The sequence below is a fragment of the Aplysia californica genome, unplaced genomic scaffold, assembly GCF_000002075.1.
Source record: "Aplysia californica isolate F4 #8 unplaced genomic scaffold, AplCal3.0 scaffold00089, whole genome shotgun sequence".
In the NCBI taxonomy this organism is placed as follows: Eukaryota; Metazoa; Mollusca; class Gastropoda; order Aplysiida; family Aplysiidae; genus Aplysia; species Aplysia californica.
The window spans coordinates 400,255-424,636 of NW_004797359.1; the positions used below are offsets into that span (position 1 = coordinate 400,255).

Sequence of the window (24,382 nt, forward strand, 5' to 3'; positions counted from 1 at the left end):
AGAAGTCTCTTTTGGCATTTAATCTATGTAAGCTATTTATGTCTTTTTGTTGATCTAAAAATATTTTGTATTGCCTGACTTTTTACAAGCCATGCTTGGGGAATTGAATCAAATTATTTCTCTGGCATCTGTCCTGTTGCAGTTAACATCATGTTGTAATATACATAAATTTGATCAGTTTCTGGGCATTGCTCCTCAAATAGTAGTTTTATTATCAAAATAGTGTTTATAACTAGTATCAGTGGTGTCTTCATCCTCGTAATGTAACTTACTTTTAAATCTGCTGTTTTATCATCACCAAAAAAGTATTTCTCAAAGAATCGTCATCAAATTGTGACACCTCAATTGCTAAAATATTTGTACTGATGGGCATGAGCAAAAGAAAAACACTTTTTCCAACATATAAAAAATCGTCATTTGATATTGCTATATTTTCTCAACTAAGGTAATTATAGCCCAGTTTCTCTGAATCTCCTTCTGTTACTTATTGTACTTGTTTATCATATCTGCAGTGGACTTTCTACATTCTTAAATACAAAGAAAGGTAAATTACTGTATTTTTACGTACTTTTGTGCCTCTCAGGTAAAAGGATCTTTGTGGTGAATGACTTCACATTGCGCCTGAATGCTCAGAAGACCGGAGGCCGCTTTTATTGGAAGTGCACTGTCGATCCATGCTTGTATCGCTGCGTGTATAACGATGTCTTAAATGACATTGTCAAGGTAAGATCCTGTTGAATATGCTCTATTCGAAAATATGTGTACATCTTTTTTTGTTTTTGCTTTTGATTGGCAGCAGTGTTTACTTATGAATTTTGCATAATTACTTGTTGGTTGTTCTCAGTGCTTTTGAGTAAAAAATGTCAATTCTTTCCCTCTGTCTGTGAAGCTATATCATAGGTTGTATCTTATTCTGACTCTCTTGTTATGTTGATCACAGATAGTTTACATTTGCAGAGGAAAGTACAAGTGAGGGGGGGGGGGAACCCTTGGGGGGCTCTCGCGGCCTAGAGGTTAAGGTGTTGGCTTCTCATTCAAAGGTCCAGGGTGCAAATCTGGGTAGTGACCGAAAATTTTCTTCTCTAAAATTGTCTCTTTTCACTTCCTTTCCTGCTTTTGTCTCCTCTTTCTGCCCCCAGCCCCTCACCTCCTTTGCCCCCTCCTCTGGGCTCCTGGCTGTTTCTGCAGCTTTTCTATTGCTACTCCTTGGCTCCTTCTTACTGCTGTTTTTCAGCCACCCCCCCTGATCTTCTGGTAGGAAAGATCTACACCTAGCTTTGTCAGACAAGGGCGAAAAATCTCGGAGGGCCTGTGTGCAAGTTGGGCTTGATAATGATCGTTTGGTGGTGTAAGATTGAAAAGAGTAGGCGTTGGCTGCCACCCGGGCAAAATAAAAAATTTCCTACTGGTTGAAAAATGTTTAATGTATCCTGCGCGCTCATATGACCTTATGCAGTAGCGAGCACCGTAAAACACTTACCAACCCTCCCCCAACCCCTTTATAGACCTTATGAATTGGTAAAAGCCTGTGTACTTTAATCAGGGTTGAGCGATATATATATATGCCATATATTATTATTATAAGAGAGTAGGACCTAACTATTTGGTTTTTGCAAGAAAATCTGTGTTCGAGGATGAATATCATTGCTGTAAGGGAAATGTGGCCAACAATTCATTTGTGTTAAAATTTGTTAACACATTACACCCTAAGGGCCTGGACGGGAAGTCCATTGTTAGATCCTAAGCAAGGGGAAAGAACCCACCTCCCGTGAATACTAGCCTTTAAAAAACACATTTTAAAAATACTAAACAAATTCCAAAAATCCTGAAAAATATAAAAGTTAAAAAGAAAACTGAATGTAGTTTCAGAAAAATATAACTTTATGTATGCGCAAACTGTTGGAAATGTTCTAACTTTAGTTCAATCGGGGTGTCCGACCAGTCACTCTCACTCTCAGCCTCGCGGTCGGGCCCTAGGTCTAAATTCTAGATTTTCTCCGTCTGATCAATCGGAATCGCCCCAAACTCTTCCTACAACGTTTTCATCAAAATCTGAGCCATCTGATTTGTCACATGCTCATTTTTGCTCAAATCCATCGTTATTTCCGTTTTCGAACTCAATTGTGTCGCTTTTCAACAAGTCGAGACACTTTCGAAGTGTCGGTAACGCGATCGCACTTCGATCAGCTCTAATACTAAAACTACTGGCCCGAAAAATTTCGTTTCGGTATCAAACGAAAGAAGAAACTTTTTGCTATACTATGCAAATCAAAATCCCGGCCCCAGAGTCTCGTCAAGGCGAGACTTTCGTTTCTAAAGACGCTGGGTCGGCGCGGGCGGTTCCGGGCGAGTCAGGGTGGAGCGCGTAAGGGAATTCCCGGGCGATCCCGGGCGAGTTAGGGTGTAATGTGTTAACAAATGTTATGCAGGTTGTTCAAACTACAGAAGTTAAAGGTGTGTGTGTGTTTGTTTACAAGAAAATATCATTTAATGAGAGATGTTAAAAAAAATTATTTTTGCACAAGTGTTCTGCTGTTAATACGAATGCAAAACAAAATTAGTTCTTAAAGAAAAGAACATTATTTAGACTGAAAGGCTTGGATGAAAAGAACCCTTTTAAAAAGTGGAACAATAAGTAATATAAGAGGAATTCTTTTTTTGCTCCCTCTAGGTTTCAGGCAAGCACACCCATGTGAGCAATGCGCATAGACTTCGAATTCGTGAATTCAGTTACTTGTTGAAAGCGAGAATGTCCAAGGACCCGACCTTGACCCCCAAGCGAGTGTATGACCAGGAGATTGCCAAACTGCGAAGCATGGAGAAGGGAGAGCAGCTCGTGAAGTGTCTACCTGCTTTCTCCAGCGTGCGGACGTCTCTCTATAACTACAAGCACAAGTGAGTACATTGTGATGGTTCGGTCACCTCTTGCATTTGTCTTGTTGTGATAGGGAAGCTTCTGAACTCTTTCCCCAACAGTAGGTGTTCCCCATTTTTACGCAGCCTGTTTGTAGATTCTCAAGGTGTGTTTGCAAAATACAGCAATCACTTTGACAAATATTTACCAAAATGGATTGTTGACCCCTCAAACTATAGTAAATTGAACGGATAAGATAATCATGAAACATGTGTATTGTAGAATGTGCATAGAAATGATTATGAGAAATGAAAATTGGAATAAGTGATTAGTAAGAAGGCAACATGTAGTGGTAATATGAAAGTAAGGGGCACTTCCGTTTCACCACTTGAAGTGGCAAGCGGGGGGGGGGGGGGGGGGGGGGTTTGGGAGAATGCGTTGAACGAGACCAAGGAATTTTCTAAATTGGGTTTCACCTCTTTTCCCGGAGCATCACTCCCTTCCCAACATTTCCTAGCTGAAGATAAAGGTAATTTTATCGAAGCAGCTATGTAGCCCTATAAGGTTACTACTTTTTCAGAAATTTTAGTTCTAAAAATTCTGTACTCATTGTTTCATAAATGATGGTGTTGTCCTCTGCTTTGCCAAATTTAGAATGTCATCTTTGTTACTTGCTGGTGGCAGGTGTTAACAATGGTATGGAGAAATATCTGAAACTGGTTTAAAAACTGATTGTGACTTTTCATAGATGGAGCCTATGCAACAGCTTGGTCTGATGGAGAAAATGTGCTATTTTCTTAACGTAAAAAAAAAGATGATTATTATATAGGGTTTATCGTCATGTAGGGCAGACATTTTACAGTTTTTAATGGTCTAGGATTACTGCACTGTGACATTGTACTTGTTTATTCAATAAAAATTCAGACTGGATATGATAACTCTTTTTTTTTTTTAAGGTCTTTGTATTTATTACAAGAAGCGATCTATGAGCTGATATAAAATAGTAATTTATGATAACAGAATGTTTTGATAGAGTTCATTTTCTTACTCAAATGTAGTTTTTATACACTTTATGATTAATATAACTAAAATGTATGGCAAAGGCAAATTTATTGTTAGGTGAGCTCAAATGAATGCGAACATTTTGTGTCACAGAAAAACCCAACCCGAAGAGACGGTGAGCAGTAAGAGAGGTGCCACGTACTTCACCAATGACTTCACAGTCGAAGGGCAGGAAACTGTTGGCACATCCAGGGGGCTCGGTGATGTGAACATTGATGGCACACAGGACATCTCACCTAAAGATTTAACAGTAATATTTTACAAACACTCTTAGTGATAAGAGACCTTAATTGAGTAAAAATTATTTTTCATTTATTAAATTGAACTTTTTAAGTCTCTGAAAAATTTTTTTTTTAAATTTTGATATCGTATGCTATGAACATTTTCTTGTACAATATTAATGAGCTGAAAAAGAAAGAATATGAGGATTGCAAATCTTAACTTTTTAATGGTTATTGTACTACCTTTCTGATAACCACACTCTTAAACTTTTTGTGGCCAAAATTCTTCGAGAGAATTTACTATGAGTTTCTTGAACAGTAAACATTTATAGGTTCTACAGTTCAATTATTATACTGAATGATGTTATCAGCTGTGCAAGATTTGTGCATGGCATACTGAACCCCCCCCCAAAAAAACAAAACCAAAAAAAAAAAAAGAAACAAAAAATGTTTTAGTATACTAATGTTTAAGATTAGAGAGAGTAAAAGATCTTGCAGTTAAAATTTGAAACTATTAATATTCATTACATGTATTTGTACAAGTTTAGTCATAGCTCTCCATAGATCAAAATATTTTCATTTCGATGTACTTTTTTTGTTGAAAATGTGGATTGAATGAATTGAACAAGATAAGCTATTACTGAGATTATATCAACCAAATTCTCTTATAATTGTTGTCACTGTACGTCTGCAGCACCTGAGCCTCGAGGACAACGACCCCATGGACCAGGATGCTGAGGAGAACGATGAGGCCTCCCCGGACCGCAGCAGCAGCAGCAGCAGCGGCAGCAACGCTTTGATGGACATCGCCGCTCCAAGCCTCTATGATAGCCATGACATCATCGACCAGTATTGTAATGCTACAGTGAAGGTCAAGGTCAGTAGTTCAGGGGGCTGCTATCATTTGCTTAAAAAAAAATCAAAATAAATCATTTCAGCTGTTTGGAAAGTTTGCCTTTCTCAGCCAGGAAAATGGCTTTGCTGTACTGTCCTTGTATGTAAAGCCCATGGAAACAATGCTTTAACGTAATTGTCAGGCTGAAAAAAATTAATTTCTGACTGGTGTCAGAGTCAGAGATAGTAAATTTTTAACCAGCATTAATGCATTCATAGTTCTCATATTTTAGCTGTGTTGGAGCTATTTTTGCTGGTTTGTCTTCTTGCGAGTGAACTTCTTACAGAAGCTATAAAAATTTCATTTTAGCTGATATCAGTTATGTTCACTTTCTATTTAAATAGTTCAAGCTGTATTTAATTGATCTTTTTAAGTGAAAGTTTCCTTTTAACTTGTTGCCAAATGCACATTTCATCTATTTTACTTGCGGAAACCAGGTGAATGTTTGAATTCAGTTGTGTGCTTCAAGTGTAGGGTCCCCCACCCCCAACTCTCTCACTGATGGTATTTTCAATGTTTCAAATTGACACAATCACAAAGTTTCCTGTACACGCTCCGTCCTTTGCAGGGTCACTTTTTATCTGTATTTGTTATTAAGTGGAGCACTCTACACAACTTGTGTCCTCAGACGTCAACTGCCAAGATAACTCCACTGGAGGAACCAGAACATTTGGTGATTTCCCTGCCAGACCCGGCCAGCTACAGCATCTCGTTTGTGCCCACAAATCGTGGCAGTCGTGCACTGGTGGTCAACGGCTGTGTCCTGCGGATCAGCTACACGCGCGAGTACACCACCTACTGGCGCTGCAAGAACAGCAACTGCAGCTTCCGCTGTAGCTACGACAGCAAGTCCAAGAGGTTGATGAGGATCAGCGGGGAGCACAACCACCCCGTCAACGCCTTCAGTCTGGCTGTGAAGAACTTTGTGCGCAAAATGAAGAAGAGGTGATTTCGTATTTCAGGATTTACTGTCGTGCCACTGGTATGAGCAAATCTCTAAATTTTGGCTGATTGACGTAACAGCTGCCTGCGTTTTCAGTCAATAAATCTTTTATGCTTTTCTGAGGGGTTGACATGCGGGTTATGCGTTTGCCTGATTTTTCCCTGAAAAAATGCAGTGCCGTCCATTGTTGCGGAGAGTGGTTGTCTTAGACAGGTATATTTCTTGGACAGTGTCATTATAATATATCGAAAAAGATGTGAGGTGAGAAGCGGTCATTTGTACAAGTGATTGTCTTGGACTGGTGGTCATTAAAGTAAGTTCAACTGTACATGGTCAGATGCCTTCTGCAAAATGAGTCATGTCTTCGGCAGGCGACCAACCAATATGTTTTCGAATATCCCCATTTCCCCACCGTAGATGAATCCCATGTAGTCCAGACTTGTGGTAAGAAGTTTGTAGAAGCGACTGTTTTCTTATTTATAATTATATCCCTGTGTCAATGAGGATGTAAAACCTTTCTTTACTCTGTTCTTCCTGGTGTATCGTTAGATGTGAAAGGGAGGTGCATTTTTCAGTCAAGGGCGAGGTGGGTGGCTTCTGTTGTTTGTATGCTATTTTTTGTGGGGATTTCTTTAACAGATGAGGATGTAAAATATTCACCACGAAAATCGCATTTACTCTTATTTTTTGTCTGTGTCCAGGGTGAGCATTGAGAGTGACCTGTCGCCCAAGATCATCTATGACGAGGAGATTGCACGTCTCAAGTCAGAAGGAAAAGACAGCGAGTTCCTTTCCAAGCTTCCCAACTACGAGAGCCTCAAGTCCACACTCTATAAGGTCAAGAGCTTGTCCAGCCGCTCGGCCAACCTCATTGAGGACCAGCTGGACGCAGCCGCTTTAGATGACTCGGAGGTTTGTTCGGCATGGACATATGCATGCACACACACTCACACACACACACACACACACATACACACACACACACACACACACAAGTGTTGACGGGAGCATAAAAACACTGACTTTAAACATTGATGTTTAGCCAAAAAACAAAAATTCAATAAAAGTTGCCAAACAAGCAAAAAAATATAGGTTTACTTGATTTCATTATTTTGACGAGCGTCTTAATTTCACCATGCTGCCTCACAAATATAGACTACTGCTAAACCAGTTGGAGCTGCATTCTATCTAATGGTTGTAATACTTGCAGTGGCATTTAAACACAGATGAATCGGATGAAATAAAAATTCACTTTGATGATTTATCCTTCCTTTTTTTCTTTCTTTTTTGGGGGGGGGGGGGGGGGGGGGTGTTGGTCCTTTTCTTTAACCTCAAGGCTGAGTACTGTGCCTTCTAAATTACCTGTTAGTGTTGAGTAGCGTGTTATGCTCATACTATAACATACAATTTACAGATTAGGGGTTTCAAAATTATCTTATAAAGGGGGGGAACTGATTTTTTATAGAAACCAAAGGAAAAAAGGCTGGGGGGGGGGGGGGGGGGTGTGGAGTCTGGAATAATATATACTTAATGACTTGGTTAAGCGAACAAAGCTGGAAATAATCAGAATATTTGCCTTTTTATGTTAATTGTCAGATAAAACATATAAAGCATTTTCTCTATTTTTCTTTTCAGGTTGATAATGTTGGGAATAATGACAATGGTATCACTGTTTTTTTCCTTTTTCTGCCCCTTTACTTCTCGTAGGGTGATGAAAGCAGTGAGCTGGCTTTGGATGCAAAGGGGAGCAACTTTGACTTTGACCTCGACGACCCTCCTTACGATATCGAGATTGAGTCAGCTTACACTCAACTCACCGCGCTGTTGCCATCGTGGTTGGACCCTGACCCAGACAAAAGGATTCTGGATGGTCATCCACTGGTGAAGAAGAGCGAGAGTGAGACGAGTACTGGGTGGGCGTGTGTCCGGGAGGGCTGTCCCTTCCGCTGTGTGGTGGACCGAGAGACAGAGCATGTGACGCGCAGCCAGCTTGACCACACACACCGGCCCGACGTCAAGTACCACGTGTCACAGGCTCTGATTGCTGCGGTCAGGAGACGGGCGGTCATGGACGTGACATTGTCGCCGAAACTCATCTACGAACAAGAGAAGAGGAGAATGGAGAAAATTGTCTCCGGTAACAAAATGTTGCTAAAGTTCTTGCCCAATCTGACCAAAATCTACCAGCTTGTGATGAGGACGCGAGCGAACCCACCACAGCCAGCTAAACAAAAGTTGCTGCTTAAGTCAAAGTCACACAAAGATATAGGAGGTAAGAAGAGCTTAGGGTCGCTGAACGAGCCCGACAGCACCATCCCCAGCTGCAGCAGCAGCAGTAACAACAGTACCAGCAGCACAATAAGCAGCACCAGCAGCAGTGGTGTGACAGCCGCAGACTATCTCATCGAGCAGTGCCATGAGGAGACGGAGAGAATCAGCTCTTACCTTGACTCCCGGGAACAACACATGAAGTCGCAGCGGAGTGCCGAGCCGCACCACATCTTGTTTGAGCCGGACACTGTGACCAACCTACCTCAGCTCCTGCAGACCCCAGAGAGCAGTTATACTACGCAATATCCTCAGCAGACATCCTTCCAGCAAATCGGGACCACAAATTACACAAATATAGTACCTAGTCAGTGTACCTCTCTACAACAAAATTCTTTCACTTCTATGGACCGGCAAATCGGTTTCAACACCTTCAGTGGTCACCAGGAGAAAAATTCTCAATTTCCATCTGTTTCTGTGTATACTCAGTTGCCATCACAACAACATTCTCAACAGCTGCTGACCGTAAGTGACCCACAGTCTGAACAGCCACAGCCGCAGCAGCTCCCATTGACAGTGTCCACAAATCTACAGCAAATCTCGGTCCCCTCCATGGTCTCTGGCTCGACGTCCTCAATTCTCCAGCAGGCCATGCTTCCCTCTCCAACACCCACATCCCACAGCAGCGAGAATGTGTTCACCCTACATGGCTACCCTCTCATGCCAGCCACCGCACAGATCGGCAATGTGTACTGGCAGTGCCGTATCCCCAGCTGCCCGTTCCAGTGTGTGCTCAACGCCTCCACCTCCCAGGTGGTACAAATCTCCAGCAATCACAACCACGACCCGCCAGGCTCACAGTCTGCCTTTGCTTCACAGGTTAGCAACTGTGCACTACCTCAGAATTTCGAAGCTCTATCTGCTCAGTACCTAGTTTTCAGAAATTTGACATAAAACAATTTTGAGTTTCACATATTACAAGCTTTTTCAAATGTAATTTGAATATCTTGATAACGACTCAAAATAATCTTATGGTTTTGATAGAGCAGATAGAGCTTATAATTTCTGACCTCATGGTGCTAGAGTAAAGGCACTATTTGCGGCCGGCCGAAGTATGCGGCCACTTTCCTTATAAAGTCAATAACTCAAGTCTTGTTTCATTTTCCATACGGAAACCAAGCTCCCGTGATGCACTGGCATGAATCACATGCTCACAACAGAGATGGTCTCGATAGGCAGCAAAGTTTGAAAGCGGCAGTGGTTTGAAGAATTTGGTCGATCAAAATATCAATGTGTGAAAATTTGACTGGTCACTTGTCCATGGTCATTACAAAGCTTTCTTATCACATTTTTATTTGATTATAGGTTCATGTGTTTCTGTAATGAATGAATATCATGTGTAAATGTCTTAATATAAAGAAAACAACAAAGGGGACTCAGGGAGGGGGTGGCCGCATAGTCATTCTCTTATTTTTGAAAAGGACTTCTTGCAATCAGGGACGTCCACAAAAGGTCCACTCCATTGGAGAAGGGGCATTGTTGGGGTCAATTACTAACAGTGCCCATTTAACAGCATTTTAGGTTACATGCACCAGAAAGCCTGATTTGTAGTTCTTGACTTCAATGCGATAGTAGATCAATCAAGACTGACTCCATCAGATTGGGCGCAGTCTGAAGAAACTGCCCTGTCACTTCCTCTTGAAAAAAATCTGCGAGTCCCGGGAATTTGGGGAAATCTGTAAATTGCCTCAGGAAGTTCATTTCTGCTGGTCGCGATTGAGTTATTCGCTCAGTTTTTCCCGATCTGATAATGAAACGTTTGTGGCATGCAAGTTATGAATTCTATACGCTGTGTCACCGTTAAAATAAATCAATATTTGTGACTAGTCACTTAAGAAAAAAGAAAAGAAAAGAAAACGTCTTATTTTCAGCTTATTGGGCTCGCCGACATGACCGGTCAGTGAACCTGCGCGTGCTCGCATCACATGTCATCATGTGAGTAGAATCTACGTTTGCAGGGGTCACCAAAGTTCATTCAAAGCCTGAGCGTTGCTGAGTATTGGACACCGAAGTGGGGGCAGAATTATTGATTTTTTAAAAAGATACACTCGGGTCGTTTGTGAAGGTGTCTGTCAAAGTTCCTGGCAGTATTTACGTATTCATTGATTTTTTAATCTGTCAAAGTTGTTTTTTGTCGTCAATGTAACAAGAGCCGATCATCGTTAAGCTTCTTATTTCGTTCTCACTAACCTCACCTGTTTCTCCCATGACTTCTTTCTTTGTTGCTTGCTTTACCGAGACTGAGTTGGTAGTTTAATCGTCTCTTTCGACACAGGAAGGTCATATAACTTATAGGAGACGGCCGCTCTGGCCATATCACTCAGGAAAAATGCGGGCCCAGCAAGACTCGAACCCGGGATCTTCAACATATGAAGCGTGTGTCTTACCACTACGCCACAGTGACTCCTGTTGTTTATTTTATAGCACCCTACTGTACATAGATGGTCATTTTGAAGGCGGATCACTTGATCTCACCAGAGGACGCCGAGGGGGGGAGGGGGGGGGGCAATAAAAAGCCAAAGCTCAAGAGTATCATACTGTCGGGATTCCAACCTTTTGGCCAAAGTCCGTCAACGACGAGGCCACCCTGTCGGCTCGTCTTCTTAAAAAACACCCCCGCCCCACGGTACACTACAAGATCATGTTGGGAGGTCCTGGTCGTGTACATATCCCCATGTGATCGCATCACAATTCCCTAGCCGCATAATGTGTCCTCGATGACCGCATAAAGGTGCCCTGATCGCAAACTGGTCCCTTCACATGGTGTTTTAGAATGAATATTCTTCTTGGCAATCTAGCTGAGTATGCTCTAGACCATAACACATCTATTGGCCAGAGGATGTGCAAGTTTGAAGGCCAAAAATATTTTAGTTATCTCTATTCGTTTGGTTTCTAGAGCAAATTAAGTGAGAAATGGCCACAAATAGTGCCTTTACTCTAGTAACTCAAAACAGTAAAAAATGTCAGAACTTTGTAATTTTTAGGTAGCGAGTTAGTGCTTAGTTCTTTTCCTACCAGGCCAAAATCCACCACTGGCCCAGGGCTTTTCCCTGACCTATTTTTACACCTCTACCCCGCCAAAGGAAAATGTCAAAACATCCAACTAAACACGCACAAACCATATCATATGGCCCATCAAACTGAAGGTTAAAAAATAATCTATCAGATGGCGATACAATATTGAAGATTTATTCCAATTATATTACTTTGTGGTTTCTAAAAGTGATTATGCAATATCGAAGGTTTCATATGAAATCAACAATTTTCCAGCTTTGAAAGGTCATAACTAAAAAAGTACAACAACATCATCATTGAAACTTCCCAGGTAGGTTGCCACAAGTAATGCAAAGAAATACTGAAAGTTATGTATTTGTATCTATTATAGAAGTGAAAGTCTGAGACGTATACTAAAGTCAGGGGAGCGCTTTTTCCCCTCATATTTGCGTTTCGAATGGGACAAAAAAAGCGCTGAAATGACTAAAAATCGTCTGTCAGTGCAATATTTTCTTTTGTATTTGCTAACAGGAAGTCTATTCCATTATTTTGAAAATGTGGATCGGCCGAGAATTTTGTATCTTTTCATTACTGGATTGGAGTAGATAACGAGCCACTCGAGCCGTATTTTGCGGCTCTCGGTCCTGCGAGGCCAGTTCTGTGAGCTGCAAAAGCTTGTGGTAGGGAAAGAGTTAAGAGGCAACAGAAAGTAGTGTTTTCATCGTGCTGGGGTACAGTCATGATTGATTATAGTCGAGTGGTAAGGCTTATGTTTGATATGACTTGCAATTTTGAAAAGTAATTTAGTTGAGTGTTAGGCCTATGATTGATATGATTTGCAATTTGTAAAAGTTGTGAGTTAATCTCTCAACTCCTTACTATAGGATATTGTATCCCTAGTGGGAAAGTTACTTTGTGTAATTCCTTCAGTTTCCTCAGCTGTGAATAGATACTTGGCAGTCAGTGGGACAATATGAATAGTAACAACAAGCACTCAACAGGTACAACATTGTATATCTCTTGGGGGATAGAAATGGTAGATTGGAATGAAGAAATAACCAGAAATGTCAAGGGAGATATTGCGAAGTTGGGTGAGCTGCTTTCTTTTAGGATATGTGACTAAAAATAAATATTTTAATATAATACTTTAAAGTAGCTTTTCATTCCTCTGGAACCTGGTATGGTTATGTGATACCTCTTTAATTCAAAACTCAACTTTATGCTCTACCACACTGCGTTGACTAGCTTATGTGCTTTGACAGAAAGCACAGAAATAAAGTGGCATGATAATGTGAGATGTATCTATCATAAAGTGACAGGGAGCAGCTTTTTATTCCATGTGTGCTTTTTTCCAGGTAGTGAAAATGTTACAGCGTAGATCTGCAGAGACCTTGGACCAGTCACTAGTCTCTGTCTACTCTGACTATGTCCGATGCCTGAGGAATGTCCTCGACTCTGATGAAATTCTCAGCTGTGTGCCCAGATTTCAGGACGTGGCTCAGTCCATGCAGAATGCCAGGACTGCGATGGTCACAGACAGTGCTTCTCAGAACCTTATTCTAGAGGTAAAATACAACATACCTTTCTTTTCCTGGGTATAATTATAATACTAATAATGATAATAATAATAGTAATAATAATTATAATAATAATACAGTGGAATCCTGTTTTAACGAGATGGAGGGGACCGGTGCGAAATGTCCGTTATAGCAGGATTCTCGTTATAAGGGATCCAGTAATAAATTCAACGGAAATAGTAAAGTAGGCCTAATCTATGAGCTTGGTGTTCTGTTTATTCCTTTTTGTATTTCCCCTGATGATGATTTTGTTCAACATGATCTCTACATCTTACATGATCAAAAATCAAATCAGGTTTCTTTCTCTAGCACTAGCAATGTTGACAGCTCGACGCTGGAGATCAGAAAGAAAGGGCTCTGGCTCTAGGCTAATTCGCCGGCTGTGTTGTCCCCCACCCCACCACTCCCTGTTGTGCGTTGCGTCTTCTTGCGCGCGTCACACATTCACTCCATCCATCACAGCACTGTGACCTCTCCGTCCCGCACCGGAGAAGTGAGAGGCACAGTATGCCTAGATAATCTAGCAGTATTTTATTTACAAAGATATAGAAGGAAAAAAACGGGGTTTTAGAATAGTGTCTTTATAACAGACTTCTCGTTATTTCTGGACTCGTTATAAGTGGACTCCACTGTAATAATAATAAGAGTTTGTCCATCATGAACTGATGATTACCTTTAACATCGGAAGAGGAAGAGAAGTTTTAAACAAACTTAAGCAGCTACTGGAGGTAGCTTATATTTTTATAGAAGCAATCTTCTCAACGTATTTTGTTGAACACCACTTTTGCTTTTGATTTCCCCTCACAAATACTTGATTCTTTGTGCTTGTTGGAGGTCCATATTTATTTGAAAGCAGCTTACATACACTATACTTTGATCCTTCCATCTGAAAGGGCTGACCCAGAAAATCCACCACTGTTCCTGAACATGGTTTGATAGTTCTTGTCAAATTTGTGTTGAAAACTACTTTCTCTTTTTTTGTTGACAAACTCACGTGCAAGTTTGCTTTCATTGTTTTCGTCTGTCTTACCTTTTTCCTGCACTGAGTGACGGTTATTATGTTGATGTGTTTCTCTTTATTCAAGCTCGTGTTTATGTTTTGTCTTGTACTTGCTCTCAGACTCAGCAGGTCTTACAACTGGCCGGCACTAGCAATCAAGGCACCAGCCTGAGCCCACCAGCCCCTGGTAGCGTGATGGACTTTCACTTTGACAGTCAGAGCAACTGCCTGGTGGTGTGTGGGGAGCAGCTTCTGCTCAGCTGGACAATGAACGAGGTCTCCTACTGGAGGTGCCGCCGGCCAGACTGCAGGTAGGGCCCAGTGCAACGTTTGTAAGTGGTTGGTTGGTGGGTGCTCTGGTGTGGTTTGCTCCTTTTCTTTCCTGTCAAACATCCATCGTCCTTGTCTCTCCTTATCTTTTTGGGTTTGTGACTCTCTTGTAACACCTCTAATTTTTTACACTTAAATTATGACATAATTTGTTGCTAGTGCCGAAATGCTTTTTAAAACAAATATCTTTACTAAAAATTAAGTGTTTATAAAGAAGTTTAGGGACCCGGACCTCTAGCAAATTGCACAATTTGTTCTCATTTCCGTTGACTGTTACTGGTTACTGTCATTGTTTTCTCTGATTTGTTTTCCTACAGATTCAAATGTGTCTATGATGAGGAACAGCAGTGCGTGCACCTGATGAACTGCCATACGCTCCCCTGTCCAGCCACATCACGCGAGGACGACCGGTGTTCTGCCGCCAAACGCAAGCTCTCGGAGAAGTCCCTGGCCAGGAGGGCAAAGTTCCCACGTCTTGACAGCGCAAAGTTGGAGGGTCACATGACCTAGCTACTTTAGCTGAAAGCTAATTGTCGGCACTTTAAAAACATTTGCTCTTGTTCTGTAACCTACACCATGTACCCATACGCACACAGGTATTTTTACCGCTTTTTGGTCTTGTGTCTGTCATACATAATGTGCATTCGTCTTGTTTGGAGATGTGAGGCACATTTCTGATTTTGGTCGTCTGTCATTTCCAAACAGTACTACAGATGATTCCTAAGTGCAGTCACCATCTGCATTGTGATACTACTGTAAACCTCTTTCTTTCCGGACTTACGAAAGCTGACTGAAAAGGCTCAACTCACTGACGGCCAGAGGTTGAAATACCAATTTAACCCCAACTGCTGGCATTTTTAGGGTGTTCTAGAACATTCATTGTCGGATAACAATTCAAAGTAGACTCTAATATTTTCACTATTTATTATTTCTATGTTTTGTTTTATTGGGGTGAAAACAAATTTTCAGTGGTGTCATACTTTTGTTTGAATAATTATTTGAACTATGGACAAAAATACACTCTGAATTACTTGATCCACTGGTCAAGGAGGAGCTAGAAGCAACCTCAATGGCAATTGGTCCCCTTTTTATTCATAGCTGCCACTCAGGAATTTCAAAAAAGGAGGAAATTCACGCGAAGGCGGACGTGCACTCTCCGAAAGAGTGAGATCCAGATCCAATATATTGGAACATCTATGTTTTTGGAAGGGAAAAGTGTCATATTTGTTAACTATAGGCAACTGAATTAAAATGCATTTTGAAAAAACAAAAAAACCAAAACAAAACAAAACAATCCAAGACACTAAGTTGACTAACAAGCATTTGACCAAGTTTGCTGACTAAACTAAAAATCCAGTGTTTGCAATCTAGTGTCTCATAAAAAAACTTCTTTCACTTTAGACTTGAGCAACAATGTTGAGCAGTTTTGGATTAACTCATTAAAGACGCCAGTTTTTCACCGAGAATTTCCCTGGAGACGCATGATTTTTACCTATTTTCAAAAAATCAGTGGGATAAACCTAAAAACATTACAAGTATAACATTTGACAAAAAGTAAGATCATTATGTATATTTACATAAAATGCATTTATTTTCAAAAAATCTTTGAAAAAATTATGTTTTTTGTGAGAAAAAAAAATGTATGTAAAAGTGAAAAAAACCTTTTTAGATGAACTAAGCACATGGTTGTCAAAATTGATCGTAGTCAAATAGAATGATTTCAAACAAGTAATACAAAGGGTAATCAAAGAATAATGTCAATGTCCAAATATAGGCCTATACAGTTTCGCTGAATACCGGTACTGAAACTGAAAGAGAAACGTAACGTCACCAACAAAATTCAAGATCAAATAGCAAAGATGAAACACAATGAACAGTTTCCTTCTAAAATAAGAAGCAGGTACATGGAATGGACACACACACGCACAAACACATACACACACACACACACACACACACACTCACGCACACACACAAACACACACGCACGTACACACTCATGCTTACACACTACATGTCAAACTGTACATGTAATACATTATAATATAGTCAAACAAATAAAAAAGATAACTAAGCATAGTTCTCCTTTGAATGAAATGCCTCAAAGCAAGCCGTGGGACACAGAGGCTTTTGGCACGATTTGCATGTGAAGGATGTGGAGGGTGCCTTGTTTTTTTGGTCTGCTCTGCTCGCACCAGCTGTTATCATTTTTGCGTAGCACACAACACAGGCAAGGCGCTTCAGTCTCTGGCCCTCAGCGTTGATGTGCTCCAGAAAGTGTCTTCCTGTGAGCCTGTCTACAGTTGTAGCAGGATCTGGCTGAGGTGTGTCGAGATCTGCTGTCCTCTGGGTGCTGACGATACCCAAACAGACCGAACGGATAAACTGCTCCTGCTTCCACCTCCGTTTGCCGTGAACCTTTTGGTGCTTGTTGAATAGCACATGGGCTTGGACCATGGCCAACGTGAGCAAGTGTAGAGCCAGTTTCTTCCACCACTTTACTGTCTTGCGATGCAAGGGCTGGTAGCTCAGAAGCTGGTCGCTTTGATCGACCCCAGACATGTTGGTGGTGTAGTCGATCACAGCGGTGGGTTTGTTCACCCTCTCACCAGTGCGAGTCAGAACCTCTTGCACTTGTGGTCCATGACGAGTGGTGAGGAGGTGGACTTCTCTCTTGTCTTTCCACAGGAGAGCGACAGTCTGGTTGTGGCGGCGGTAGTCCACATCTCCCTTATTATTCACCTTTAGGTCTTTCGGCATACCTACTCTGTTGGCCCTCACAGTACCAACAACAGATGTGTTGGCAGTGTCCCAGTTTGAAAAAACGGATCTCGGAGACAGCTGAGTGGAACGTCGTCTGACCTGTGCCAACAATTGTCTGAAGTACAGGTTGGTCTGTGTCTTGATCGTCTTGACCAGAGTGTCAGTAACAAACAGTTTATAAAAATCGAAGGTAGTTGCGTCAGCAGCCATAGTAGTCTTGAAGCCGCTGTCCCCAGTAAATGGTGGTTCCAAGGGGAAACCGTGACAGTTTTTCACCCAGTCGAACATCCCCTCATCATCTTGCTCCTCCTCCCAACCACCACTGACATGTTCTGCACGTGTGTCTTCATCACTGCTGCTAACAGCTGGCTCTAACGTAGGTCGAAAAGGTCTAGATCTAGATCTAGAAGTTGTAGCTCCTGAGCTAGGCCCAGGTCTTGGGTAAGCTTGGCTTGCAGGATCAGCTGATCCAGAGGCGACGCCCATTTCCTCTTCTTCCTCACTTGTCCCACTATCCCTTCTAACTATCAAACCTTCCTCGTCGCTACTGAGGTCTTCAAAAGAAGGATCAGTCATCACCATTCTCTTCAAGTGCTTGGTAAGGAGCATCGTCGTTATCTGATCCCTCCTGAATCAACATCTCGATCGCTTCGCTGGTAGTGAACAAGGCGCGTCTGGCAGCCATGTTTCTTGTTTACATTAAAAGTAGGTCAGGTCAGCGTGTTTCACAAGATCGCTTATAACAGACAATTCGGGCGACCAATGGTCAAAAGGACACAACAGCGATAAAGATAAATGGTTTAACTATCACTAGGAGTCATTCCCCTTGAAATTCTATTAGTTTTTAGACAGGTACCAAAAAAAATGGTACAGTTTGTCGGGTCCCGGGACCCGGCGCGTCTTCAGCGTTTGTTGACCTTGCCGGGTCCCCCCGGCGCATCGTCAATGAGTTAAGGAGGCAACACCTTTGCCACGGTACTACAGGGACCTGGCGGGTCGTCAATGAGTTCAGGAGGCAACACCTTTGCCACGGCACTACAGGGACCTGGCGGGTCGTCAATGAGTTCAGGAGGCAACACCTTTGCCACGGTACTACAGGGACCTGGCGGGTCGTCAATGAGTTAAGGAGGCAACACCTTTGCCACGGTACTACAGGGACCTGGCGGGTCGTCAATGAGTTCAGGAGGCAACACCTTTGCCACGGTACTACAGGGACCTGGCGGGTCGTCAATGAGTTAAGGAGGCAACACCTTTGCCACGGTACTACAGGGACCTGGCGGGTCGTCAATGAGTTAAGGAGGCAACACCTTTGCCACGGTACTACAGGGACCTGGCGGGTCGTCAATGAGTTAAGGAGGCAACACCTTTGCCACGGTACTACAGGGACCTGGCGGGTCGTCAATGAGTTCAGGAGGCAACACCTTTGCCACCGTACTACAAGATTGCCTTTCTTGTTAATTGTTTACTTTCTCGCGGTTAAGGCCAAGGTCTACAGTGAAAACTAAAAGCTAGACGGGTAACTTCCCATCTACTTACTTGTGATAACCATACCCCACAGAGATTTTCTTCACTAGTGATACATTTCATTTTTTGAAAAATGCTTTGGTTGCCATGGAAACGGGGGAAAACAGCCGCCATCTTGGATTTTTTAGTATATATCCATGGAACATTTTTCTTTCGTTATCCGCCCAACAGTCATGAAAGTTGGCACACATACTATCATTAACATCATGCACATTTTGTCTGATTTTCAGTTCAATAAATGAATAGCTGTATTTTTTACGATTTTTTAAAACTTGTGTATGTATATTAAGCAATTATAAGCTCTCCCCTAACTTTAAAAAATCTTGTAAAAAATTGTTTGCGCCATATATACATATGAATGAGACAAAGTTTGTATTTGATGCTAGTAAAGACATGGTGCAAATTTAAAGCATGTCACACAAACCACATAGGAGATTTGTAACTTCAAATGCAGAAAAATTGGTTTTTGAGAAAATAAGCTTTTATTGCAAAAGTGCACTTGCCTCCTGTTGTCATGATGTTTCCAACCCGAAAAAAACAATTTAAAATGAGCCAGCAGCATGGCTTGGACCACCCTCAAGTTCTTCCAACTCCCTCTCCCTTCTAGTTCATGCCCTGTGCCTCAAAGACCTTCTGTTAGACAGTTTCTCCTCCTCATACCTTTGACTTCAAGCAATCCGAATTGCTGCCCGTTATGTCACCAAGCTGAATTGGTTCTCTCTCTCTGACCATACAGCTCCATCACAATACTGCTACCTTTTGGGCCATGGTTGAACTCAGCAATGGCCACCAGCATAGAAAACTTTACTTTCTTGGAAGAGGTAAACTTAACCTTCGAGCAATGGCTTCATATGACGCTATGAAGACTTTCATTTGCATTTTGAGTGGCATGAATTTTGTGATGGAAAATAACAACTCAGAAGGTCAAGGCAGATAGTAGCGTGAAGAGGAGAAGACGACCTTTGTATCTATACCAAATTTTACATCGTAGCGTTTATTTTTTCCGGCGTAACTAAGGCCTATTGTAGCCGTACTTTTAGCACAAACTGAATTATGTGATTGCCTGCCTGTCTGTAGGTTGCATTTTCATGGACTTATAAGACGGTTTTAGACTCTAGAATGTATTTCCCAAGATGAGCATGTGGATATAGAGTAATAATATTACATAAACAGAAAATCATAAAATTGAAGGAAATATTCCATTCTCACTGCCGACCTTGGCCTTAATTCCGGGGGAGGACTTTGTAGCGAGCGACCACTCTGAACTGTATGAATGTTATACTCAATGGCCATCAAAATCAGTACAGTGGGTGCCGCATTCAATGAGGTCACATTCAACGAGAAGGCGGCTCCAACGAGGCTGTCCTTAATCCCGGATTTTCCCTTCTATATCTCTGTAAATGTACGTTGGCTCCAACGAGGTTGCAAACAGACCGAAGTCGTTTTCATCGAGGTCGCGATAACCAAATAGGAGCAATATGCGGCCCCAAAAGCAAACAATTTGTCTCCATCTCACGCGAAGCACTAGGCCCATCACCAATTCCTAACACATTGTATTGCTAAAACTAGCCTGCCTCCTAATTTAGGCCCCAAAGCCAAGAGGATGGGCGAGGGTTAGCCTACGGTAGGGATGAGAAGGGGTGGGTATGAACGTGATGCGGGCTGTGTAAAAACTGGATGAACTCTGGATGGGTAGGTCTAGATTACTCTAGATGGAGACCTTCATTTTTTTCAATTTTCTTTTCTTCCCCTGATCAGAAAATCCAAGCTCTCACCTTTACTTTATGTAGATGTAAGCCTAGATGTGAGAGGGTATGTTTCCACACGAGAAGTGTTCAGGAAAAAATAATATTTAAAAATGCAGAAATGACGGTCAGAACACAGCTCAAACACGCGCACACTGATGCTGTTTGAGTTTGAGATTTTCGTCATCAGGGGGAATAAACTGTTTTAATTACTGGTATTGGAACACCCTATAATATAATAACTTGTCTCCTTTCTTTACTTTAGCCTTAGTCATGTTCAACGAGAGGTTGGATCCAACGAGGACAACAAGCCGGTCCCGGCAACCTCGTTGAATGCGACACCCACTGTACGGAAGGCCTAAAGCCAGTATGGTACTGGATATCTACCTACAAATGATGAAATTGCCATGGTTTACATCCAGCGCAAAGTGTTGAATATCCAGTCGGGGATGCATAGAGTTGCGTCTAGAGCTAGGCGCGGCCGGAATTAAATGCGAGAAAGTAAACAATTGTCTTCTTACTTTATATCGCATCAAACGCAAAGTGCAGCACTCGGCTTGATAAATTCTCAAATTAAATTTTGAACGCACATTGTCTGCCTCTTTCTCAATCCAGCTAAATTTATTTTTGCATTCTGCATCAACTTTTAATGATAACTTGACGCGCCATCGTCCTGACGCTCGATATAACTTGACGCGCCATCGTCCTGACGCTCGATCAACAGTCCACAAAAATAAATAATGTGAAACTAGGCACAGAACGGAAGTAGAAAGCTACGGGTGGACATGCGCAAGCCGCTTTTTCATCTCACTCCCGGTTTGACGATTTCCGCATTTTAGAAATAAGTATCGCGATTTGCGACCGAGAGCGGTCCAGCGGAGGAAGGAGGAAAAAAGCGAGAAAAGCTAGATGAAGCGAAATTTCCGCTATTTTGCGGAAAAGTGGCAGCTATGTTTATTAGAATAATTGGGATCCAAGTATTTCAAGTCACTTTTTTTATCATCTTGTATGCTCTGTTCAATATCAGAACCCATAGAAATGACCCATTTATTAGGTGGACAATGTGCCAATTCAACCTAAAATTTGGAAACACTACCAGACTTTTAAAATTCCCATTGAAACTCACCCCATGAAAAAGAAACTCACAATAGCTACACAAATGGATCAAGTTGGGAAATCGGCTAAATGAAGCTTATTATTCTGAAGAAAATAAAAGATATAATTGCTCTGAAATGTACAAATTCTGAAACCTATTTCACATACATTGAAATGCTTTAACATAAAATTCCCACAACCTCGAATAGATTTCAAATATTTTTTCTTCTTTTCATTTAAATAATTCTATACATTACAACTTCCTGTAACATGAAATCTGTGCCAAGACAAAGAAATTCCCTATTCCCATGAAGTTCCTGTGATGAGGGTTTTACTGTAATTTAGATGAACATTCTGAGCTAGAGCAATGAATATTATGAACCCCGGTACAGTGGAACTCGGATTTAATAAGCTCGGATTCAACGAGATGAGATAGATTCCCCGTTTTTTCTTCTTCTTTAAAATCAATAAAAATAACCCGGATTCAACGAGGTCGCTTCCAGGGTGAACAGCCCACGCAGACTGGGCTTTGCTCATTTTTCTCCCAGAACGAACTTTATCTATTCCCGGAAACCATCCATTGCACCTGCATTGAGAACCTTTATTCACTTAGCCGATGGCATGCGACCAATCAGCGGCGTTCTTTCATACCAACACATGCGTTGTTGGCACACGCACGTGTCTACTCTGGCGTGTGTCGGGGTCGGATGGTCGGCCTGCACACGTGTGACTGTGTGTGTGTGTCGTCGAGGGAGGGCACTAGCGGCCCGGGCGTTGAACGTCGCCGTCACAGATACAAACGCGTCACAGTCTTTTTTCCCCCTGGGCAACTGATCATTATTAGTATATTACAATGATAAGCTAGATTTAGTCCTGACGTAGATCTAGGTAATGAATTGTGCGCTGGTCTACGAAATCAAAAGTTGCCGTTATGCTAGGCTCTACACAGCAACACAACTTTTTGGTAAACAATCGAGACGACAAAGGCGTGTGCATTTGAACGAATCGGGTCTTTTTTTTTACACAACTCATAATATGCAGGCATTTCAGGCACTACTTGTGACTTCTCTTTATACATTACTTGCTCAGTGCCTGTAATTATCTACACAAAACCTCGTGTTTGCTATAACGAACACTCGGATTCAATGAGATTTTAGGTCAGGCCCGGCGACGTCGTTGAATCAGAGTTACACTGTACTTCCAATTGATGGCAAATACCGGGTATATAAAATATATGTGTGTCACGGCGTGGTGGAATCAGGCGCTTGTCAAATTTTTGGCTTGTGGAGTTATTCGTATCATCTGAAAGCTGATTTATTTGCTTTGCTTCCAATGAAATATAAGCATCCGTTTTATCTTGAATAGAACTCAAGATATTTGCAGTTGAAGGAGGTGAAGTAGCCTGGTTTTAGTGTTGAAATTATAAGCAAGAAAATGGCCGCCAAAGTTTGGTAACATTTTGTGCCTTTAATCAATTGTTTTCAGTAAACTTCACCTGGAAATGTGCTTTTATATATTGACGTTAAAGAAGTTAACTTAAACCAAAAAATAAAATTCGATAAAAATTTCCAAACTGGCACGAAAATGCCTGTTTCTCCGATTTCGTTATTTTGACGAGCGCCTGATTTCACCATGCTGCCTCACATATATGCTAGTAGCCAGGAGGCCCATCAGTAATGACATGGGAATGCTTTTGTATATTTTCAGCCCCACTGGCCTCATATCGGCTGTTTCTAGTCAGTTATTTTTTATGTGGCTTGGTCTGTTTCACCACAACTTTTATTCTGCTTCTGAAACTCACAAATGATCTTCCTTACTCTGCGGTGCTTTGCATACTCAGAAACTCAGGCAGTGATTCTCAAGCTCATTCATTATATTGAAAATAAAGGTCACATAGAGGTTCACAGTAACATTTACTCGATGAAACCTGCCCACAAGAAGAAATAAATTGAAATCTGCCATGATTGTAATCAGGATGACAAAAAGTGAGTGGAAAGCTACAGTTTGGAAATCGCTGCCTAAAAATGTAGCAGGCGTTACTATGTGCATTGACCCTGTGTGTTTACTTTTGTGCCGTGAACCTCAGACTACAGAAAGAATGAAAAAAGATCTCCATTATGCTATTTTTATTTACTCAGTTAACATACACCTCGCATTGGAATGGTTCTTAAACAGGCAACCTTTAATCAACAAAGATATTCTTGCAGACAGCTCCCAAGTGATACGTCTTTCCTTGTTTGACAGATCTCACTTTAGCCGAAACGTTTGGTACCTGATATAGCAAAACTGAAATTTGGCAACCGTAGGATTTGTTGGATGTAAAGTACTCCTACTGCTACTATTATTTTATATGCTATTAACTAATGTATTTCTTTAGTTCCTCGTGATCAAATGTGCCCCACATCCCCTCTCCGTGTGCTCACACATTCACAATAGATTTCCATTGCACTGTTCATTTTTAAGGTGTAAAGTGTAAAGAGCAGCAACAGGTTTTCTTCTTTATTCCTTCTTCTGTACACAATGGGAACAAATACTTGCTCATTCCTGTTAGTAGCGTGTGTGAGTCGGAGATTTCACCGACCCTTGTGCCCTTGGTTCTTTCCTGTTTTTGTTGTTGGGAAACTTAGTCACTTGTGTGAAGGCTGTGCTTTGAATGTTATTGTAATAAAGCATATTATATGAATTTAAAAAATAAATATTATCAATATATATATATATCACTGTTGCGGAGTTTGTTCTTGAATTGACTAACCATTTTTTAAATACTTTATTGCTACACCTCTACTTTCCAGATCTGAAATTTAAACTCTTCTTACACTGCACCACAGTGTGTTGAATGTTGTTTTTGTCTTGTCTGATGGAAATAAACTAATATTACAACAACGAAAAACCCCACTCATACTCTATCCAATCAAAACATGTGGGAAAAAAATGCCAACATATTTTTATTTATTTTGCAGGCTAAAAAAATGCTTAAAATTTTCCTAGTTGTCCTAGAGAACGTCTTTGAGCCCTGAAATTATGAGGAAAGTGAAGAAAAGAAATGCATTG

General features: G+C 41.4%; 1 protein-coding gene across 2 annotated transcripts in view; it reads left to right on the top strand.

Moving 5' to 3' along the window:
- Positions 1 to 15,942, top strand: part of LOC101859393 — a 42,281-nt gene extending 26,339 nt beyond the window's left edge. For both annotated transcript variants that reach the window (XM_005094767.3, XM_005094766.3), the window contains exons 7-16: positions 584 to 723; positions 2,672 to 2,895; positions 4,010 to 4,166; positions 4,832 to 5,014; positions 5,661 to 5,977; positions 6,677 to 6,887; positions 7,683 to 9,122; positions 12,653 to 12,862; positions 13,995 to 14,185; positions 14,522 to 15,942. In XM_005094767.3, the coding sequence (XP_005094824.1) occupies positions 584 to 723; positions 2,672 to 2,895; positions 4,010 to 4,166; positions 4,832 to 5,014; positions 5,661 to 5,977; positions 6,677 to 6,887; positions 7,683 to 9,122; positions 12,653 to 12,862; positions 13,995 to 14,185; positions 14,522 to 14,714 (3,266 nt within the window). In that variant the 3' untranslated portion in view covers positions 14,715 to 15,942. The remainder of the gene's footprint in view (positions 1 to 583; positions 724 to 2,671; positions 2,896 to 4,009; positions 4,167 to 4,831; positions 5,015 to 5,660; positions 5,978 to 6,676; positions 6,888 to 7,682; positions 9,123 to 12,652; positions 12,863 to 13,994; positions 14,186 to 14,521) is intronic.
- The last annotated feature ends 8,440 nt before the right edge of the window (positions 15,943 to 24,382 follow it).